At 35.9% G+C, this 18,671-nt stretch overlaps 1 protein-coding gene across 1 annotated transcript in view; it reads left to right on the top strand.

Annotated features, from left to right (window-relative positions):
* Positions 1 to 18,671, top strand: part of ADAMTS6 (ADAM metallopeptidase with thrombospondin type 1 motif 6) — a 295,540-nt gene that overhangs the window by 239,242 nt on the left and 37,627 nt on the right. Inside the window, exons 19-20 of the mRNA XM_023257025.2 lie at positions 53 to 191; positions 17,691 to 17,820. Coding sequence (XP_023112793.2) covers positions 53 to 191; positions 17,691 to 17,820 — 269 coding nt within the window. The remainder of the gene's footprint in view (positions 1 to 52; positions 192 to 17,690; positions 17,821 to 18,671) is intronic.

Here is an 18,671-nt window from a genome sequence, read left to right as displayed (position 1 = left end):
AATGAAGCCTCATTGTATTTTAACTATCTTCACCAGTTGTTTTCAATGGCAGGTTCTGCTTCAGGAACAAAATTTGGGAATTAGGTATAAGTTCAATGTTCCCATCACTCGGACTGGCAGTGGAGACAATGAAGTTGGCTTTACATGGAATCATCAGCCTTGGTCAGAATGCTCAGCTACTTGTGCTGGAGGTAAGACACCCACTAGGCAGCCCACCCAGAGGGCAGGACGGAAAGCACAATATATTCTGAGCTATGCTTTGTGTTTGCTAAAGAAGCTAATTGGAAACATTTCTTGCAGGTTTGCTTCAAGCTGTAATTTAGCAAAAGAAACTTTGCTTTAATTATATTATATTCCGTTTGTTTTTAACCTCGTGTAATTTGTACAGAGTTGTTGGTAAAATACATCTTGGCACAATGAGTGTCTCTGCTGGTGCTTCTCCCAAGACTATCTTGAAGGTGGGCTGTTTGCTTTTCGTGAACACATTCTTGGTAAAGAACATCAAGAGTTTTAAATAAGAAAATGAGCAAGAATCAGACGGCACAGATGCAACTTCTTGTAATGGGGGATGAGAATGTATGTCTGTGTGCTAGCGTGTTTGTGTTTGTGTGCTTGTGTGTTTCCCACAAACCTATTCAAACTCCCTTCTCCAGCCATCAAAGTTAAGGGGCTATATACTGGGATACTACGATAATTCCTGGTGTCTGGGTCTCTGGGTTGATGATGTATGCTGACCCCATTATAGTCCCTCAGAGAGGTAGCTGCTAGGCGGTGGTTGGTGATGTGTTGGTTGTCCCATGTGCGTTTTTCATGGGTGCCTTTTCCCCACAATTTACTCTATTCCTAATCCTCCTCCCTCTAGTGGCCACCAATGCAATTCTTTACCTCTGGCTGGGAGAGCAGGACAGTTGGCTTCCTTCAAAGCCAACACCCTTGCTGCTGCATGGACTGGTGAGTAGAAGTGCTGTGCAAGCAGCATCTTCCTTCTCTCTGGAGACTAAATGCATCGCCTCCACCGTACACCTTGGTCCCAATAGACGAGGAAACAACCCTATCCGTCAGGCCTAGGCTGGGTTAGAGTACCTCACCATTCCAAAAAGAAAGACTGATTTTGAATAGTGATATTTAGAATGGGAGGAATCGAAGTAAAGTGAATCACCCCATTTTACCCCATTTCCAGTGTATTACCTATGTTCCCTTTCTAAACTGCCCAGAAACATATGATTTAACGTGGACTTTACCCTATCTTGTCTGGTACTCACTGAATTTCTAAACACCTCTGATTCTCAAGGCTGGAATCAGAGAAATTATTTTCACAGAAAGATTATTATATAATATGTTCAATATTTTCAGACTCATACAGAATTAAATCACTGATTAGCTATAATTCCAACTTCAGTAGTAAGCAGTATATAAAACATCAAAAAACCCACAAATTACTACTACTACTACTACTAAGAATAATTTCTTCTCCTATGTGAGGTGTCATAAAACATGGTTATATATAATTTGTGGCTTATTTTAAAGGATCTCTAGTTCCCACCCATTTTATGTGTGAAATGGCTAGTGATTTATATTGTAAAGTTCTAAAAACGATAAAGCATTATTATGTATTTTAATAAAATAAAGGATATTTGAAATTAATTGTTCAAGTGAATGCCATTTTATTATATTTTGGTGGCATTTATACAGATATGTTTCTTTGTTCCAATAAATTCATTTTTATTCAATCTGTAAGCTAATTTATCCCTTTCACATACCAAAAAAAAGTCTTTATGATATCAGTATATACATGATTAAGACCCTGAAGTATAAGGGAGGATAAAGTTGTTAAAGAAGAGTTAGAATAAAGTTTAGGAAGTCTAATGAGGAAAGTCTAACTGTTGAAGTTGGTTAGCTCAGAGAAGAAAAGGTTGAAGGAAAGTATATTAGTATCTTCAATTCTGTGACAGAATGTTGAATGAGAAATTCTTAGTGCCTGTTCGTCTTTGTACTGAAAATTGCTATATTTGGGGATGATTTAGACACAGTCTTGTCTGAGGCCAAGGAGGGATTAAGTGAATTCTCAGTGTTCCTTCTAACCCTAGGATTCTTTTGTTCAAAAAGGAGATAGTTCAACAAAAAGGGTGGGGGTTAGGCTATAAGAACTGAATTTAGAAGAAAAACTTTGTATTCAAGATGTATGAAAAATCTAAAGGAGTTTTATTCTTTTCCATAACACTGGCATCGAGAAATCATAATACAAAAATGATTTCTTGTGGTAGGGGATAAAACAAAAAGAAAAACAAAGAGGGAGAAAAGCCCCTGGAAAGAGAATTTTCTGTTTTTCGAACTTCTTCGTTTTGTTCTGGAGCCACTGGTTCTAGATATTTGAGGTGGTTCTGGCAACTGGAATTCTGCTCACTTGTGTGTGATTATGATAGCAGTCATGAGGCCATTGCCTTCTTTGGAAGAGACACGTACAGTACTTGTTGGCAGGGATAGTGTGAAGAGCTGCCATTTGTCTTGCTTGGTAAGTGGTTCTCAAAGTGTGGTTGCTGGACCAGCAGCATCAACATCATCTGAGAATTTATTAGAAAGTGCTAATTTGGGGGGCCCACCTCAGACCTACTGAATAGAAACTCTGAATTGGCCTCCACAGTCTATGTTTTAACAAGCTCTCCAGGTGATTGTGATGCTTGCTAGAGTTTGAGTACTACTGATTTGGTTGACTGAGAAACTGAATCCTAGACACATAGAATCTCTTCCTCCCTCACTGACATCTGTGCATCTCTCTAGACTCATTTGGCACCTAGAATACTATCTGGAATATGCTAGGCAGTCAAGAAAGGTTTGTAGATGAGTGGATGAGCAAAAGGAACTAATTATTCTGGCAATTATTTATTCGTGCTAGTTTTCTCCAGTGTAGGAAATGAGAGTTTGGAATTGTTAATTTTCTTAGGAGGTGGCAGTTCTTAATTGGGATGTTTCACTCTGATCTTTCTAGGGTGGTGTTGGGTGTCTTGAGGACACCAAAACCTTTAAAAATGGAAAAAAAGATTAAACAAGAAAGGTCTCAAAGAACTTTCTATTGCAATCTCACAAGACTCTTGGTGTTCTCACCTATGACTGTCCCGCATATGTTTTATTAGTGGTAAATGACAAACTTTGAATTTGGGAATGATGTTGATAGATTTCTCATATGATATCTTTTAAGATAAGAAGTTTTGAGACTGTTTTTCTCTGTTGCTTAGCAGACCCAGTGACAAATCTAATGCTGTAGGAAACATTGCTGGTGATTCAGTCTAAGTAATGGTCTTTTCTCTGAGTAAATGATGAAACACTTCCTTGGCCTGAATAAGAGCATTGAGATGCTATGGGGTGTTGTCTTCAGGATAAAGGTGATTTTTAAGATACAGTTGTGACTTTTCCTGAGAGAAATCCAAGTCCACTGAATTAAAACGTAACTATCTTCTGAACCACTGTTAACTCCTCCTAGAGTTTTGTTCCTTTATTCCTTATCCAGAGTGTTGCACAGATAAATCTGTCATTTATCTGATTCTCAAATTTATATCTTACCATTATATTCATGTTAATGTGTTAGTTGATAAAGTTGGCTGGGTAGAGAGAATTATATTATTATTATTATCATTATTATTATTAATGTTTTATTCATTTTCTAAGAGAGAGAGAGAGAGAGAGAGAGAGAGAGAGAGAATCTGAAGCAGGCTCCACGTTGTCAGCATGGAGCCTGATGTGAGGCTTGAACTCATGAACCGTGAGATGATGACCTGAGCTGTAGTCAGACGTTTAACTGACTGAGCCACCCAGACGCCCCTAGAATTGTATTATTTTTAAATACAGAGATTTAGGGGCTTTCTTTAAAGTAGTAATTTATGCCACTGTATCTTTGCAGTACAGCTTTTAAAGATTAAAATAACAAATATTATGTATTCATTCTTTGATTTTAGTCATACATATTTGCTTTTTCCTAATATTTGGCTGGATATGTGGTCCTCAGATTTGAACATCAAAATCACCTGGATGTCTTGTTCAAACAAGATTGCTAGGTTCTACCTCCAATTTCTGAATCAGTAGGTCTGGAATAGACACCAAGAATTTGCACTTGTAATAAGTATCCAGGTGCTACTGATGCTGGTGCTACTGGTTCAGGAACCATACTTTGAGAAACATTGAGCCAAATACTTAGATTTCATGAAGTAAATGCTTATTAAAACAAAGTGACAAATCATTGAGGTGGTAATCCATATTACAGTTGTAATCTACCTTATAGCTAGTCTTTTTAATGATAAATGGTTCCACTGCTCAGCCATGTAATAATAAATAAAATGTTATAGTTTATAAAACATTTTCTGGACCCTGTTATATTTGATCATAATCAACAGCACCATGAGCCTAGGCATTGCTGTTATTATTCCTATTTTATAGATAAAACCCAAGTGAAGTAACTTCCCAAAATCAAGACTTATAAATTGAATGTCTAGTGATTTTTATTTTTTTAATTTTAATTTTAATTCTTTAATTTTTTGAAAGAGTGTGTGTGAATGGGAGTGGGGGGAGCAGAGAGTGAGGGGGACAGAGGATCTGAAGCCTGCTCTGCGTAACAGCAGTGAGCCTGATGCGGGGCTCAAACTCACAAGCCACAAGATCATGATCTGAGCTGAAGTCAATGTTCAACCAACTGAGCCACCCAGGCACCTGTGTCTAGTGATTATTTAAATGTAACATTCTCTCTTAATAAAGATGGTCCCTTATGTTGAACAGAGCTTTACCACCAGTTGGCCACCTCCATAGAGCAACATGATAGATATAGCCCTACTCAAAAAAATTTCCTTCACTAGTTTGAAGTTTTATTTTTTCAAATGCTTTACCTAAAGGAACGGTTCTTAACTTTGGTCCTACCTTCAAATCACCGTGCTCGCTTCGGCAGCACATATACTACCTTCAAATCACCTAGAGAGCACTGAAAATTTTGATGTTCAGGCTTGCCCCCAGAAATTCTGATTTAATTTGTCAGGAGTGTGGCTGGGGCATCAGATTTTCAAAAACTCCCTAGGTAGTTCTAATGTGCAGCCAAGGTTAAGAAATACTGCCATTGAACAAACTACAAGCCACCATGTGCAAAGACTACATAGTGGGTTGGGTTGGCTTTCCCACAGCCCTTGAGGTATATTGTAAGAGTCCCAGCCATTATCATCCATCTTCCATTATTCTGAAAAAAATATTTTGCACATTTTGGGTACAGCATTTGTGGTAGAATATATTATAATATGAGTCATATCTACTTCTGTATTTATTTATTCATTACTAGACCTCAACCACAGTCTTCTTTTTCCCCCTTCCACCCCTCTGCCTGTAGGTTGCACTGTATGTAGTCATATACTTTGTATTAACACATTAGAAATCTACAAATCTGCTCTGTGCTTTTTATACTGTTAGATACTTAAAATTAAAAATTTTACTAGGGTATTAAATAAATTTAGTCTTAGTAGAAAAAAAAATACTGCCATTAAGGTTGATGGAAAGTTTATTTAGTATTCAAATAATTTACATTCAGATGCAAATACCATTAGTAGCATTAACTCACATCTTTGTTTTTAATGAGCTACTAGTTAAATGCAAACATAATGAGATTTATTTATAAGTATCTGGGGTTGGAAAGTAGAATGGGACATCAGAGGAGAAAGTAAAAATGTAATAGAATTCCAGTTAATTTCATAATTTTCTTTAGTGTGGCCATCAGATTGGATATGCCTTTAGAAAGGTTTTTTTTTTTTCTTCAGTTTATTTACGTGCTTTCTTCTTTACCTGATGGATCATTTATAAGCATCTAATCAATGCTTTTAAAACTAGCTGCAACCGTGCTTCTCAGTCTTTTGGCTAAGATCTAGTGAAATTGTGCTAAGTAGGTTTTCTGAAGTTCTTCCTCTAATTTGAAATTTTTGTGGTACTTATGGAGTTACAGTGAATAAGTGGTTGTATACTCAACCAACTTTAATTTAGACCCATAAGTCAGAGGCATATGGCTCCTGTTTTAACTCAATATTTATGAAAAACAATAACATTCTTTTTTCTCCTTGTGCCATAGTTCTAGAGAAGGTCATCTATTGTTACAGGAATTTTTGTTTCATTAGGGAATGAATCTTTGCAAAATGCCAACAGACAGTATTCATGATCATTTCCTTCCCTACATTTCTGGATGTGCTCTCATTTCCCATCATTTAAACCATTTTCTTTCTACCCCAAAGTCTCTTTAACCCCCCTCTTATTTGAAGCAACCCTTATGTTGTAAAGCAAAGCCTCCAAAGCCAATTAACTGAGAGTCCATGCTGTATTGTTGCATTGAAGTTTGCACCTGTTCTGTTAAAAAGAAAGTCTTAAGAATGCTTTGTTTGTGATATGAAGAAAAGTCAGAAATACATAAATATTTACATTAATTACATTAATTTTAAATTTTTACCCTAAATATACAGTCTTTGGCCTCCAATTGGCTCTATTGACACTTCTGACTATTTTCTCTAAATTTGTTTGTCTAGGGTTTTCTTTCTTTCTCTTTATGTGAAAGTACAAAGATTGCATACCAAAGAACTCATTTTGGTCAAGTTTCTGCTGACAATCAGAGGCATCTCATTGTTGAACACTGCTTGGCAGGCAGGTCAGGGAGAAAAGATAAGCTAAAGCTATATTAAGATTGAGGAGGAGGTGGAGGGAGACAGGTTTATTTTTATAGGCAATTTTGATTTTATTTGGAGATCAAAATAGAGATTTTTCATATATGTACTACGGGGTTATTCAGGAATGTTTCTGGTCAATTGTTATTGACCATTTAAAATTTTACCATTATTTTTCTTTTACATTTACATAGCCTAATCAAATTTTCTTGTATGCTTCATGCTTATTTTATTTATTTTTCTTTTTCTTCCCTGGATGTCATCTTAAGCTGTGTGTGTGTGTGTGTGTGTGTGTGTGTGTGTGTGTGTGTGTGTATGTATGTGTATGTGTGTGTGCATGAGTAGCATATAGACTTAGAAAATATTCTATATGTTTCTTCTTTCTCACTAGAACAGTTTTTTTAATTGACCTTTTTTTATGATTTCACCTAATTCATCTGAATTCTTACACATATAGGACCTGGTTTCTACTCCTTAATATTTTTCAGATGCTTTACATAGTTTCCAACCACTACTATTTTGTATTTTCCTGATGTAGGCCCATATTTTTCAAACTGCGCTATGGTGCCCAGAACACTGCAGCAGACTCACAAAAGGCACAGCAAAATATTGTATATTTTAAAATGGTAACACAGTGACATCGGGCATATACCACACTGATTATTACTAAGTTGTTTGGACCTAACTACTTAATAAATAAAACTCTTAGATTTTTCTTTTTCTGCATAGGAGGGTTAGGGTTGTGAAAAAATTACTGACACGTTGGTATCATGAACCAAGAAAGTTTGAGAACTCTTGATTTAGGTTAAAATTTAGTGTAATTAAAGTGGATAAAAATTAGTCATCTCCCATCCTTCCAAATGAGTTGAATTTCATTTTATGAAAGAAAAAAAATGCATGTAAACTCCTTATTCAGGGTATGATGATGTTCACTGTTTAAAATTAGAGCCTCTTTCGTACTTCCAGTTAAGGAACTAGAGGTCTTGAATGCTGTGTAAAATTTTCCTTCCTAACTGTATTTTTTCCTTCTGATATGTCCTGAATATGTTTCCTTTCTCTATCTCTGTTAGTTCAGATCAAGATTGGTAGGTGATTAAAGCAGAAAGAAAGAAAGAAAGAAAGAAAGAAAGAAAGAAAGAAAGAAAGAAAGAAAGAAAGAAAGAAAGGAAAGAAAGAAAGAAAGAAAGAAAGAAAGAAAGAAAGAAAGAAAGAAAGAAAGAAAGAAAGAAAAAATTTTAAAAAGAACACACCTAAATATTTAAAAAGACCCTATAGCAAATTCGTCTTTGCAATCTACTACTTAACAAGTTTATGTAAAAATCTACACTATTCCATTTATTAATGACAGACTTTTCAAGTTTATTTAATCATGCAGATTTGCCTTGGCCTCTTTAAAAAGTTGGATATTTCTACATTGTTTCTATGTAAGCACTATGTGTTCATGTTATATATTTCATTTTCAAAAATGGCACAACGCAAGCAAAAGGTGCCCTTAAAAGTATACTAATTCCATTATAACAATAATTTTTAAATTGTCTTTAAAAAGTAATTATTAAAAAAATATATAATACAATATTTATGCTAATACTCATACCTGACTAAAAGAGAACAGCTCTCATAGCACCAAACAGATAAATGCTTTACATTTTCAGCGATGTTCTTTTAATTTCTTTGCTAATTCTAGGATGCCTAACTTTTCTTTTTAAGATTTTATTTTTAGGGGTGCCTGGGTGGCTCACTCGGTTGAATGTCCAACTCATCCAGCTCTTGATTTTAGCTCAGGTCATGATCTCTGGTTGGTGAGTTTTGACAGTGCAGAATCTGCTTGGGATTCTCTCTCTGTCCATCCTCAGCTCCGTGCCCTCTCTGTCTCAAAATAAAATAAATAACCTTAAAAAAATTGTTTTTAAGTAATCCCTACCCCCAACATGGGGTTCGAACTCACAACCCTCAGATCAAGAGTCACATGTTCGGAGTGCCTGGGTGGCTCATTTGGTTGAGCACCAGGCTCTTGATATTGGTTCGGGGCACGATCTCACGGCTATGGGATTGAGCCCAGTGGCAGGCTCTGCCCTGAGCATGGAGCCTGCTTGGGATTGGGATTCTCTCTCTCTCTCTCTCTCTCTCTCTCTCTCTCTCTCTCTCTCTGTCCCTCCCCCTCTCCCTCTCCCTCACTCCCCTGCTCATGCTCTCTCTAAAAAAAAAAAAAAAGAGTCACATGCCCTACTGGCTGAGCCAGCCAGGCACCCCAACATACCAAACATTTTTAACATGTTAACATTTTTAACATTTTAACATAAACTAATAATGGCCAATTCAGAGTATTAGTGAGCTAACAGAATGTGCCTCAAACAAACAAGTATTTCCAGCATTGACTTTTTTAGACATCATCATAATAATAACTAATATGTGTTAAAGCTTATAAAGGACATCTACGCTGTAACTTTGACACAAACTTAGAGTGGAGAAGTCCCAAAATGGAGCAGAGAGGAAAGCAAAATCCAGTTGTTTCTCAAGATACAAAGTAGACTTGAGATTGAAATTAAGTATGAAGGACATTAAGAAATTGAATCTTTTAACTGAGTTTGCTTCTTTTTGGTTTGGGATTTACCATCCAAAAGTCACTTTCAGAGTTAAGTAAAAGATAACAGATGGAAATTTTAGTTTGAATAATTAAAAGCACTTTATTCATTGCCATTTTATTTCCCTTTTAAGAAATGTAGTTATATAATTAGTTTTTGAGAAAAATTCCCTATAAAAGATCATTTCTGTGTGAAGTTACACAATGTACTATTGTTTGAAACTATGAGAGTGATTTTATGTTTGATTTCCGTATATACCAACTTAGACATAAAATAGATCACGGTGATATTTTTAATAATACAAGCCCCTTGTAAAAAGTGACTTGAGTTTAGAAATAATAAAGATGTGCATTCAGCTGTTTATTGTTCCCAAATTTTCTCTTTGGTCTTTGAAATATAAAATACTTGTGGGACTAGACAGTAGTCTATCATTGCATTGACCATGGCTTTCCCCTATTCACTTTCTCCCGCCATCCCCTTCTTTTAGGTCATTTTCAATGTCGGGAAGGAAGAGTACCCTATAATATATGGGCTTAGGTGTACCAGGCATCATTGCAGGGCATCTGTGAACTTCACAGCTCCTGAAAGCCTAGGCTCTATAGCTATCAATTGCACCTGGCTTGGTTCTCATATAGCATTGCCCTTAAGAAGAGTAACTTCTCTAGACAAACTTATGCTCTTGCTTGGTTCACAGTTCTGGAAGTTAATATGTTTGCTCATTTATTTATCTATAATAATAATTTCTATTTATCTTTTTACTTAAGCATATGGCTTCCCCTATATAATACACTTAAAATTGTTTTTTAATTCTTCTGTGTATTTTTAATATTATTTAAAATTTCCAATTTCATGTAAAAAGTCTTACATATAAAAGTTAATTTGATAACCTGACAGTTTTTATTGTTTACGCCACATTTTCTCTTATGTTACGATGTATAACTGAAGGCAGGAAGTCTCTGCTAACACAAAACATTTTCCCTAGTACTCTTTTCTTTCTTATTTCATCTCATTTCTATTGCTTTAGAGATTATATTCTTCCCTAACATGATCGGACCTGCATACATGTTAGCTCACTGAAAAACTTGGGTAAGGCTGAAAGCAAAGTTGAAGTACATTCCTATTGTATTAGTGATTTGTGTGTCACAGGTTATGTTTCACTTCACAAAAATTCTGTCCAAAATAACATTTTTAACAGTCATAATATTATACATCTTTACAAGGTATTATGCATAAAATGCTTTTGAAAAAAATTAAGCATTTTTTACTGGTAAACATCATCATCTCAATTTTATTCTGTTAATATTACTATTGATTCTGATATTACTATTCCCATTTTTTCTTTACTTGAGGAAATAAATAGTTTAAAAGCTATATAGCTTTTTTATAACTGAAATCTGAAATATTTACTCTTTGGTTCTAAGAAAGAAAGAGGTGCTATATATAATTAAAAGAAAGTCTTTAAAAGCCTGGCTCAGTTGGTAGAGCATGTGAACTCTTGATCTTGGGGTTTTAAGTTTGATCACCATATTGGGTGAAGAGATTACTTGAAAATAAAATCTTTGAAAAAATAATAGTAAAAGAAAATCTTCTCTGTTGGTAGTAAATCCTCAGAGTGTGTAGGAGAAGCTCCAGGTCTTCTTGGACTATCAACATCATTTCTCTAAAATTTTTTTAAATGTTTTTATTTATTTTTGAGAGCGAGACAGAGCATGAGTGGGGGAAGGGCAGAGAGAGAGGGAGACAACAGAATCTGAAGCAGGCTCCAGGCTCTGAACTGTTAGCACAGAGCCTGACTTGGGGCTCAAACCCACGAACTGCAAGATCACGACCTGAGCCAAAGTTGGCGCTTAAGACTGAGCCACCCACGTGCCCCTTTTCTCTAAAATTTGTAATAAAATATCAAAAATAAATCCTACGGATCACAGAGATTTCTTTTTAGTATAACATGAGTCAGTTCTTCATAGGAAGCTTGCCTGTCACAAGTTTCTATTTCTAGTTAGTGTTCTGCCTCCTGACATGTCTGCCCCTTCCGATGTATATGTCTACTGGTGAGAACTCAAGCACTGAAACAAGACTACACAAATAAAGGAATCTAACAAATGCCTGTTTCCCAGACTTAATATTCTGTAGAATATGGGGCAGAGTGGACCTAAAAGGGAATAAAATTAAACAATTGAATTGGGGACGAAGAAAAGAGGAGACAATTTTCGTAGAATTTTGGATGTGGAGCAAACATTAGAAATGACCTAATTTGATGGTCTCATTTTACAAAGGAGAGTGAAAACTTACTTTAGGTTATTTCCCTAAACTACTTAGAACTCACAAATAGGTATAATAAGAAGATAAAGTGAAAAGGGACAAAATTATAGACCTGTGGCTATGAAAAGAGTGCTTAATATCAGTGAAGATCAGAGGAAGAGAAATCAGACAACAATATAACAAAATAGGGAGGCTGTAAAACTAACACTATTAGACCTGAAAATGCATTATTTTATTAGATAAGGTATTTTCCATAATATAATCATATTGGTTCTTGCCTTATTCTCCCCATTCTAATGTAATCTCATTGAAGTCAAGACTTGTCCCTTGACTAGTTTGCCCTCCTATGATAATGAAAAACCATGCCTTAGACATAGTAGGAATTTGGTGTGTTAAGTTAGACACTTTCCATAGAAGAAATTACTGTTAATAACTAATGAATAATAGAAATTCGCTCCAGGGATAGTATTATTTCAAATAAATGCAATATGTGTATCCCCTACCCTACCTTACCATCACTAAACACAGTTACTGTAGAAAAATACAATATTTTAGGGGCATCTGACTGGCTCAGTGGGTAGAGCATGTGACCCTTGATCTCGGGATTGTGAGTTCAAGCCCCATGTTGAATGTGGAGATTACTTGAAAATAAAATCTTTCAAAGAAAAATATAATATTTTAGAGTTGTGTGCTTTTTTTTTTTCCTGAATAATCCTGTATTTCCCTGGAACATCTAGTCTTGCTTCAGACAGAAGGAAAAGATGAGAAAGGAAGCCTATGAAAAATAAAAACTGGCAGGAAGAACTTCAGAAGGAGAAAGCATATGGGTGGAACTGATTGGTACCCTGGGTGACAGCTGTTAGATCAAGGCAGATAGGCTTTACTCTGCCCTGCAAATGCTTGTGTCTGGCCAATAGTCACAGATTCCATCAGTGAGAGGCAGAGCAGAGAGACTTTTTTCCCCTGGTGCTTGCTGTTCTTTGGATGCTATCTAGAGTGAAGATTTAGATTCAATTAATATTGCTGGCCATGTGTATACAGTATTGTCTTAGTTGCTAGCTACTCTATAGATGTTGTGGTTAAGTAAATTACTGCCTTAGCCACCAGCCACATTTGTAGTATAAGCTCTAACTTTTTAACATCCCCCCACCCCCTTCCTCTTCAGAAAACTGTTTCTTGGGTTGATATGATGAGTTATGCCACTAGGTTAGATTATCTAGATGTTGGTTAGCCTCTCAATCCCAAGGATACATTTATACCTCTCTTTCCATTATTGACTCATTCACATACAGTTATAGATTGCTCACTTACTGAGTGGGCTAGCTCTGGAATGTTGAGTCTTAAGAGTAGATTTGAAAAGACCCAGTAAATCTTTCTGCTGCATTTAACCTCCCCCATTTATTTCTTAGTTTACCACATGTCATTCTTTCAAGTGAAATTCAGGCGGTAATTTATGTGCATTGAATGCCCACCTCTCTACTTTTAAAATGATCAACTGTTCTGTGAAAGGCAATATATTTCCAAATATTGTTACAAAGGAGTTTACAAAATTATTTAATTCTCTAAAAGAAGATCTAGATGGGATATGAGAACATTGAGCAGCTTATAAGGGGAATAGAGAAGGGATTGAAAAGGGGGCGAGGAAATTGAGAGGCACTATGGTCTCTGGAGCCTTTACTCAGGATTGGCCCTAGGAATGTAGCTGCTGAGCCCAAGACCCTGTGTTCTTCAGTTGAACTATCAACATCTCCTAGAGTAAGCACAGTGGATAAAAGATTCCATCCAGGACTCACTTGCAGCTTACTGGATTTCATGATCATTTTCCTGGGGTATATGCTATTTCAAAATACTAAAAACCATTTCCTGATATATAGCTAGAGCAGTGATTAATTTGGGTATTCCTTCCTCTCACTGGACAAGAGAACCTTTGGTAGGAAAATAGATCATCTGTAATTTTTAACTGTCGGCTAAAAATTAAATATTAAATATAAGACCTGATAAATTTAAACTTACAGACTAAATTAAGGGTTATGTTTCCATGTTAAGAAGCTTCATGTTTGGGGGTTGCCTGGGTGGCTCAGTTGGTTGAGCTTCCGACTTCATGATCTCATGTTTTGTGAGTCCAAGCCCCACATCAGGCTCTCTGCTGTCAGTATAGAGCCCACTTTGGATCCTCTGTCCCCTTGCTCTCTGCTCCTCCCCTGCTCATGCTCTCTCTCTCAAAAATAAATAAAACATTAAAAAAATTAAGAACCATCATATTTTATTCTTTGATAAGCAAAATAAAAATCTATATATAGGATACACCCATTTTAGAGAGTTTGAAGTAAATATGTATTGATAATGGCATCTTTGTTTTTAAACTTTATGATATGAAAACATTAATTTTTTAAGCATGGAAGAGGGGTGACATTAAATTAAAAAATAGGTATAGAATTTGCATGCCAGTAACTTTAGATGTGTGAAAATAAAATGCAATTAGTGTAGTTTTAAATTTGGCCAATTAAATTCTGCAGATCATCTGCATACTCCAGGGATGTGGACGCTAAGTCACTAGAATTTGTTTTTAATTGGACATATACTGACTAGTCATGTGGACATTTTAAGTTTTTGCTTATAAACTATAAGTCCTTAGATTTGAAAACACAGTAACTTTGTGTAACTGGATGTAATTATTCCCAACAGGATTTAAATCAACTCCTTAGCAGTGTTTTACAGATTACTTTACTTAAAAAAAATTTTTTTAATGTTTATTTATTTTTGAGAGAGGGAGAAAGACAGAGTGTAAGCTGGGTAGGGGCAGAGAGAGGGAAACACAGAATCTGAAGCAGGCTCCAGGCTCTGAGCTGTCAGGACAGAGCCTGACACAAGGCTCAAAATAACAGAACGCAAGATCATGACCTGAGCTGAAGTGGGATGCTTAACCGTCCCACTTCCGGGGACGGTTATTTCCACATGATCTGTATTTTCTATTTTCTACACCTAAAGGCTGCATTTCCCTTAGGCCCAAAGTGTGTGTTTCAAAATCCATCCTAAATTAGGTACATTGGTTTAGAGTTATCCTATTGCTACTGATTTAAAAAGGAAACAAAGAAAAAAAAAAGATCTCTGAATCTGCCAAGTGTGGGGTTAAAGGTTGGAAGGGGATTTTTATGCTGTTGGAGAAAGATAGTTCAGCATAGTCAGAAGATTTGGAATAGATTACTGGTATAGTCAGTTCTTGAGTGTGAAATACCACACTGTCTGATAGAACATTTTAGAAGAAAATAAAAGATAAATGCAAGGAAAGATGCATCTTCATGAAACAGAGTAATTTCAGCTGTTTATTCAAGGACTTTAATTTTTACTTCATAAAAAATAGTGTTCTGAACTCATGAACCTGAAGTGAACCCCACAATACCCTAATTCTCGGTCTTTAAGAAGTCTGGAAGGCATGACCAAAATGAAGTCAATTTGTAATTGTTAGCACTTAGCTCAATATCTCTTAAGAAGCACAGTTCCTTATACTTAGTAACTATTCTCTGTTGAATGAGTGAATGAATGAATGCATGAATGAATGACCTATCAACCACATTTAACTGGCGTGTTTAGTATGTGTACTATGTAATTTTAAACGAATTACTGGATCCCACCAAAGTGCAAAATAGCCTTAAAAATAAAGATCCAGAACAAAGATATGAGACTGTGGATATTTTTTATTTTGTTGTTTGTGGTTTGTTTCTTTTCCACATTTTCAACAATTAATGTTATGTAGTTAAGTTTTTTCAAGAAACATACTTGGCTAGAATTTATCTTAAGATCAAACATAAATTTTACCTATAATAATGAATGTCTCAACCTGTGATTCAAATTGCAGAGGCCTTTCTTTTACATTAATGGCTACTTTTAAAAACTAATATAATTATAACCACACAACATTTCTAGGCTTAACTTAAAGGAAGTAGAATTTTTTCTTAACCTGTAGAAACTGAATGGATGTTTCTGGCACTGATGCAGAGTAACAGTTCCATTTGGTAGTGTTGAAAACGTTTATTCTTTTCTGAAAACCAGCCAAGGTATTAAATTGAATGACAACTTTCTTGTTGCAAATCAGATTTTTTTTTTATTATTACACATAATTATCAAAGTTGGGTAAAGTTAAGTCCTCCGTGTAAGTGGGTGGTTTGAGTCTCCCCTCTCCAAGTATAATCATATTTGAATGACTTTGAAAAAAATAACCATGATGACTTATAAAAATAATCCCCACTCTTCCTGATAGGAACAACATATTGAACTGGGTGGAAGAACTGTGGCAATTGGAAGTTGACCCTATGACTAATGGTGGAGATTTCTGTCTAGGTGGGTCACATGGACTTAGTTATCTGCCCACTGGAATGACACAATGGGGAGCTAGCTGATGAATATTGTGGAACATCTGTGAATGGATCACAGCTATGCCTGACGTGAATCATTCCTCCCTCAAAAATCTAAAGTTTAATAGTTAAGAAATTCCAAACTGTTGTCACATAAACTGAGATTTGGCCTATTCTAGGAGTTAGGAGGGAATGAATACAGTACATATTCTAAGACATTTTGCCAGTAAGTTGTTGGCTACGTTTTAGGCCCCTAAATTTAGGAAAACCTAAAAAAAAACCTACTGAAAGAGATTAGTAAGAGCCTTGGGTCACTGCAAACAGTAAAATATACCTTTTTCAACTGCTCACCACCATCACGGAGGGTACAGTACTTGGTAATTTTCCTGATCAGAGACATAGATTTCCCTATCTTGCTTAGTTAGAAGTTTGAATTGCATGATGCCTGAGGCACCTCCACCTGCAAAATTTCCTCGACTTTTAAAGGGATCTTGGGGCAAGTATTTGGTGTATGACTCTTCAGGTGACAATTTCCTTCAGTGAATGATCTTATTTCACATTGATTTCCCTAATTTGAGATTAAAGTCTTTTCTTCAGGGTGCTATTAAAAGCAACTGGAAAAAAAAATAAAGGCAAAACTGTAGGTTCATGTGGGTCTGGCTAGGTGTGAAGCTGTGGTTTCCTGGATATATTGCTAATGCTGTTTTTACAACTCTTTGCGGGTAATTTAGCTTACCTGGTTATAGAGAAGAGGTCGGGGAGTCGGGATTAGTTTATGCTTTTATTTCCAATTCCAGGAGTAACCTGCGACCTCTATATGATCTGAAATATATAGCATTGTTTTTAGTTTTACTTTTTCTCTGGTATCTTGGTATACCTAGCTTTGCTTCTTTAGATTCTTCGACACTAAAGAGAAAATGAGACTGCATAAGGTCTACTCACCAGGGATGTTTACAAATAAGATTGTGTCTGTGTGTGTCTTTGTATTTTGTGAATTGTGAGCAAGTTGTGGTGGATACCTTTGCCAATAAATAATTAACACATACTTAGAATTTTACAGTTTTATAATGAGAGTGTTTTTAGCCGTGACAAACAGGTCACATAGACTAATAATCTAAGAAAATAATCTACTGAGTTACTATTTCAAGGAATATATATATATATATCTGTTTGACAATGGTATAATCAACAGGGGGCCAGCTCTGTTAAAGCAAACAGACTAATGGGTTGGAGTGCAAAAGAGGCCCACTGCAATCTCTAAATTCTAGACTTTGTGGGCTTTTAGAGAAATAAAACTATAAGTGGAAGAAAAAGAATGAAATGTGTGAATGTGATGTGTTCCTCACAAAGACTAAATTGATGGGATTTGTCCTATAAAATATCAAAAAGTAAATTTGTCCCTATTGCTTTATTTTTAAATAGATGTACAGCCATTGTTTTGCGTTGAAATGTATATTCATACATTTTATCTGATTATATTTTGGGAAAATGAAGTTGGGGGGATTTGTTTTTTGTTCTTTTTTTTTTTTTAAGGAAAGCACGAAGAAGAATATACAAATGGGAATATTAATTGTTTACAATTGCCAATAGTTTCTTTTCTGAACTTGAAAACAGTTATGTTTCTAAATATGAGAACAATAATTTTGCCTAAAATTGCAGTATAATGACCAGGACTTCTCTCCTTTTTAGAGAAGCAGTGAAGTGTTTCTGGAACAGATAAGACAGCAGCGATCCAGTGAGGTTGATTCCCCAGAGGAAAGCTATGCATACCTAACTTATTGGAAAGTAAACTACTCTTCAATTAATGATGTCCTCCTTTTCTCAAGGTGTCCAAAGACAGGAGGCAGTCTGTAAAAGATTGGACGACAACTCTATTGTCCAGAACAATTACTGTGACCCTGACAGTAAGCCACCTGAAAATCAGAGAGCCTGCAACACTGAGCCCTGCCCACCTGAGTAAGTAAGAGTAAGAAATGAGAATTATTTTTTTTAAGTGCAAAGAGAAAAGCATTAGCTACTCATATTTGGAAACATATTCATATGTTATGAAAAGGGGAGAAAGCATCACAGAGGGTAGATTTTGATATCCCTTTCACTGAGCTAAGATTTCTATTTATCCATAGGTTTCAGTTATTAATCCTTAAAAGCAGGAACTTCAGTGGGTTGATCTGGCACAGTGCTAGAAATTATCATGTTTCATCAATTCTAAGGCACATATCTTTTCACATTTTAACATCTTGGAAATTGAGATTTATCTTGCAATTGATAGTGTGTTACTTACAATAAAAATCATCATTATTTTTATCTTTCTTAATGGTACATAGAATAATGGTATCTTAAATTCAATAAAACACATTAGACTGGTGTGCAGTCCTATCTTTTCCAGATATTTATCCTAAAGGCCTAAAGACTTTTTTTTTAATGTTTAGTTTTGAGAGAGAGAGAGAGAGAGAGAGAGCGTGGACGTGCAATTGTGTGCATGAGTGGGGGAGGGGCAGAGAGAGAAGGGGGGTGCAGAGAGAGCCAGGGACAGAGGATCCCAAGTGGGCTGTGCCTTGACAGCAGCGATCCCAATGTGGGGCTGGAACTCATGAACAGTGAGATTATGACTTGAGCCGAAGTCAGATGCTCAACCAACTGAACCAACCAGCCGGCCCAAGACTCTTTTTGTAATGTTTATTTATTTATTTTGAGAGAGAGAGAGAGAGTGCAAGTAGGAGAGAGGCAGAGAGAGAATCCCAGGGCAGAGCCTGATGGAGGGCTCAAACTGTGAGATCATGACCTTAGCCGAAATCAAGATTCAGTTA

Source organism: Felis catus, chromosome A1 (assembly GCF_018350175.1).
Source record: "Felis catus isolate Fca126 chromosome A1, F.catus_Fca126_mat1.0, whole genome shotgun sequence".
NCBI classification, from domain to species: domain Eukaryota; kingdom Metazoa; phylum Chordata; class Mammalia; order Carnivora; family Felidae; genus Felis; species Felis catus.
Note: the sequence above shows the minus strand (reverse complement) of the source record. Positions and strands in the feature narration are given on the sequence as shown.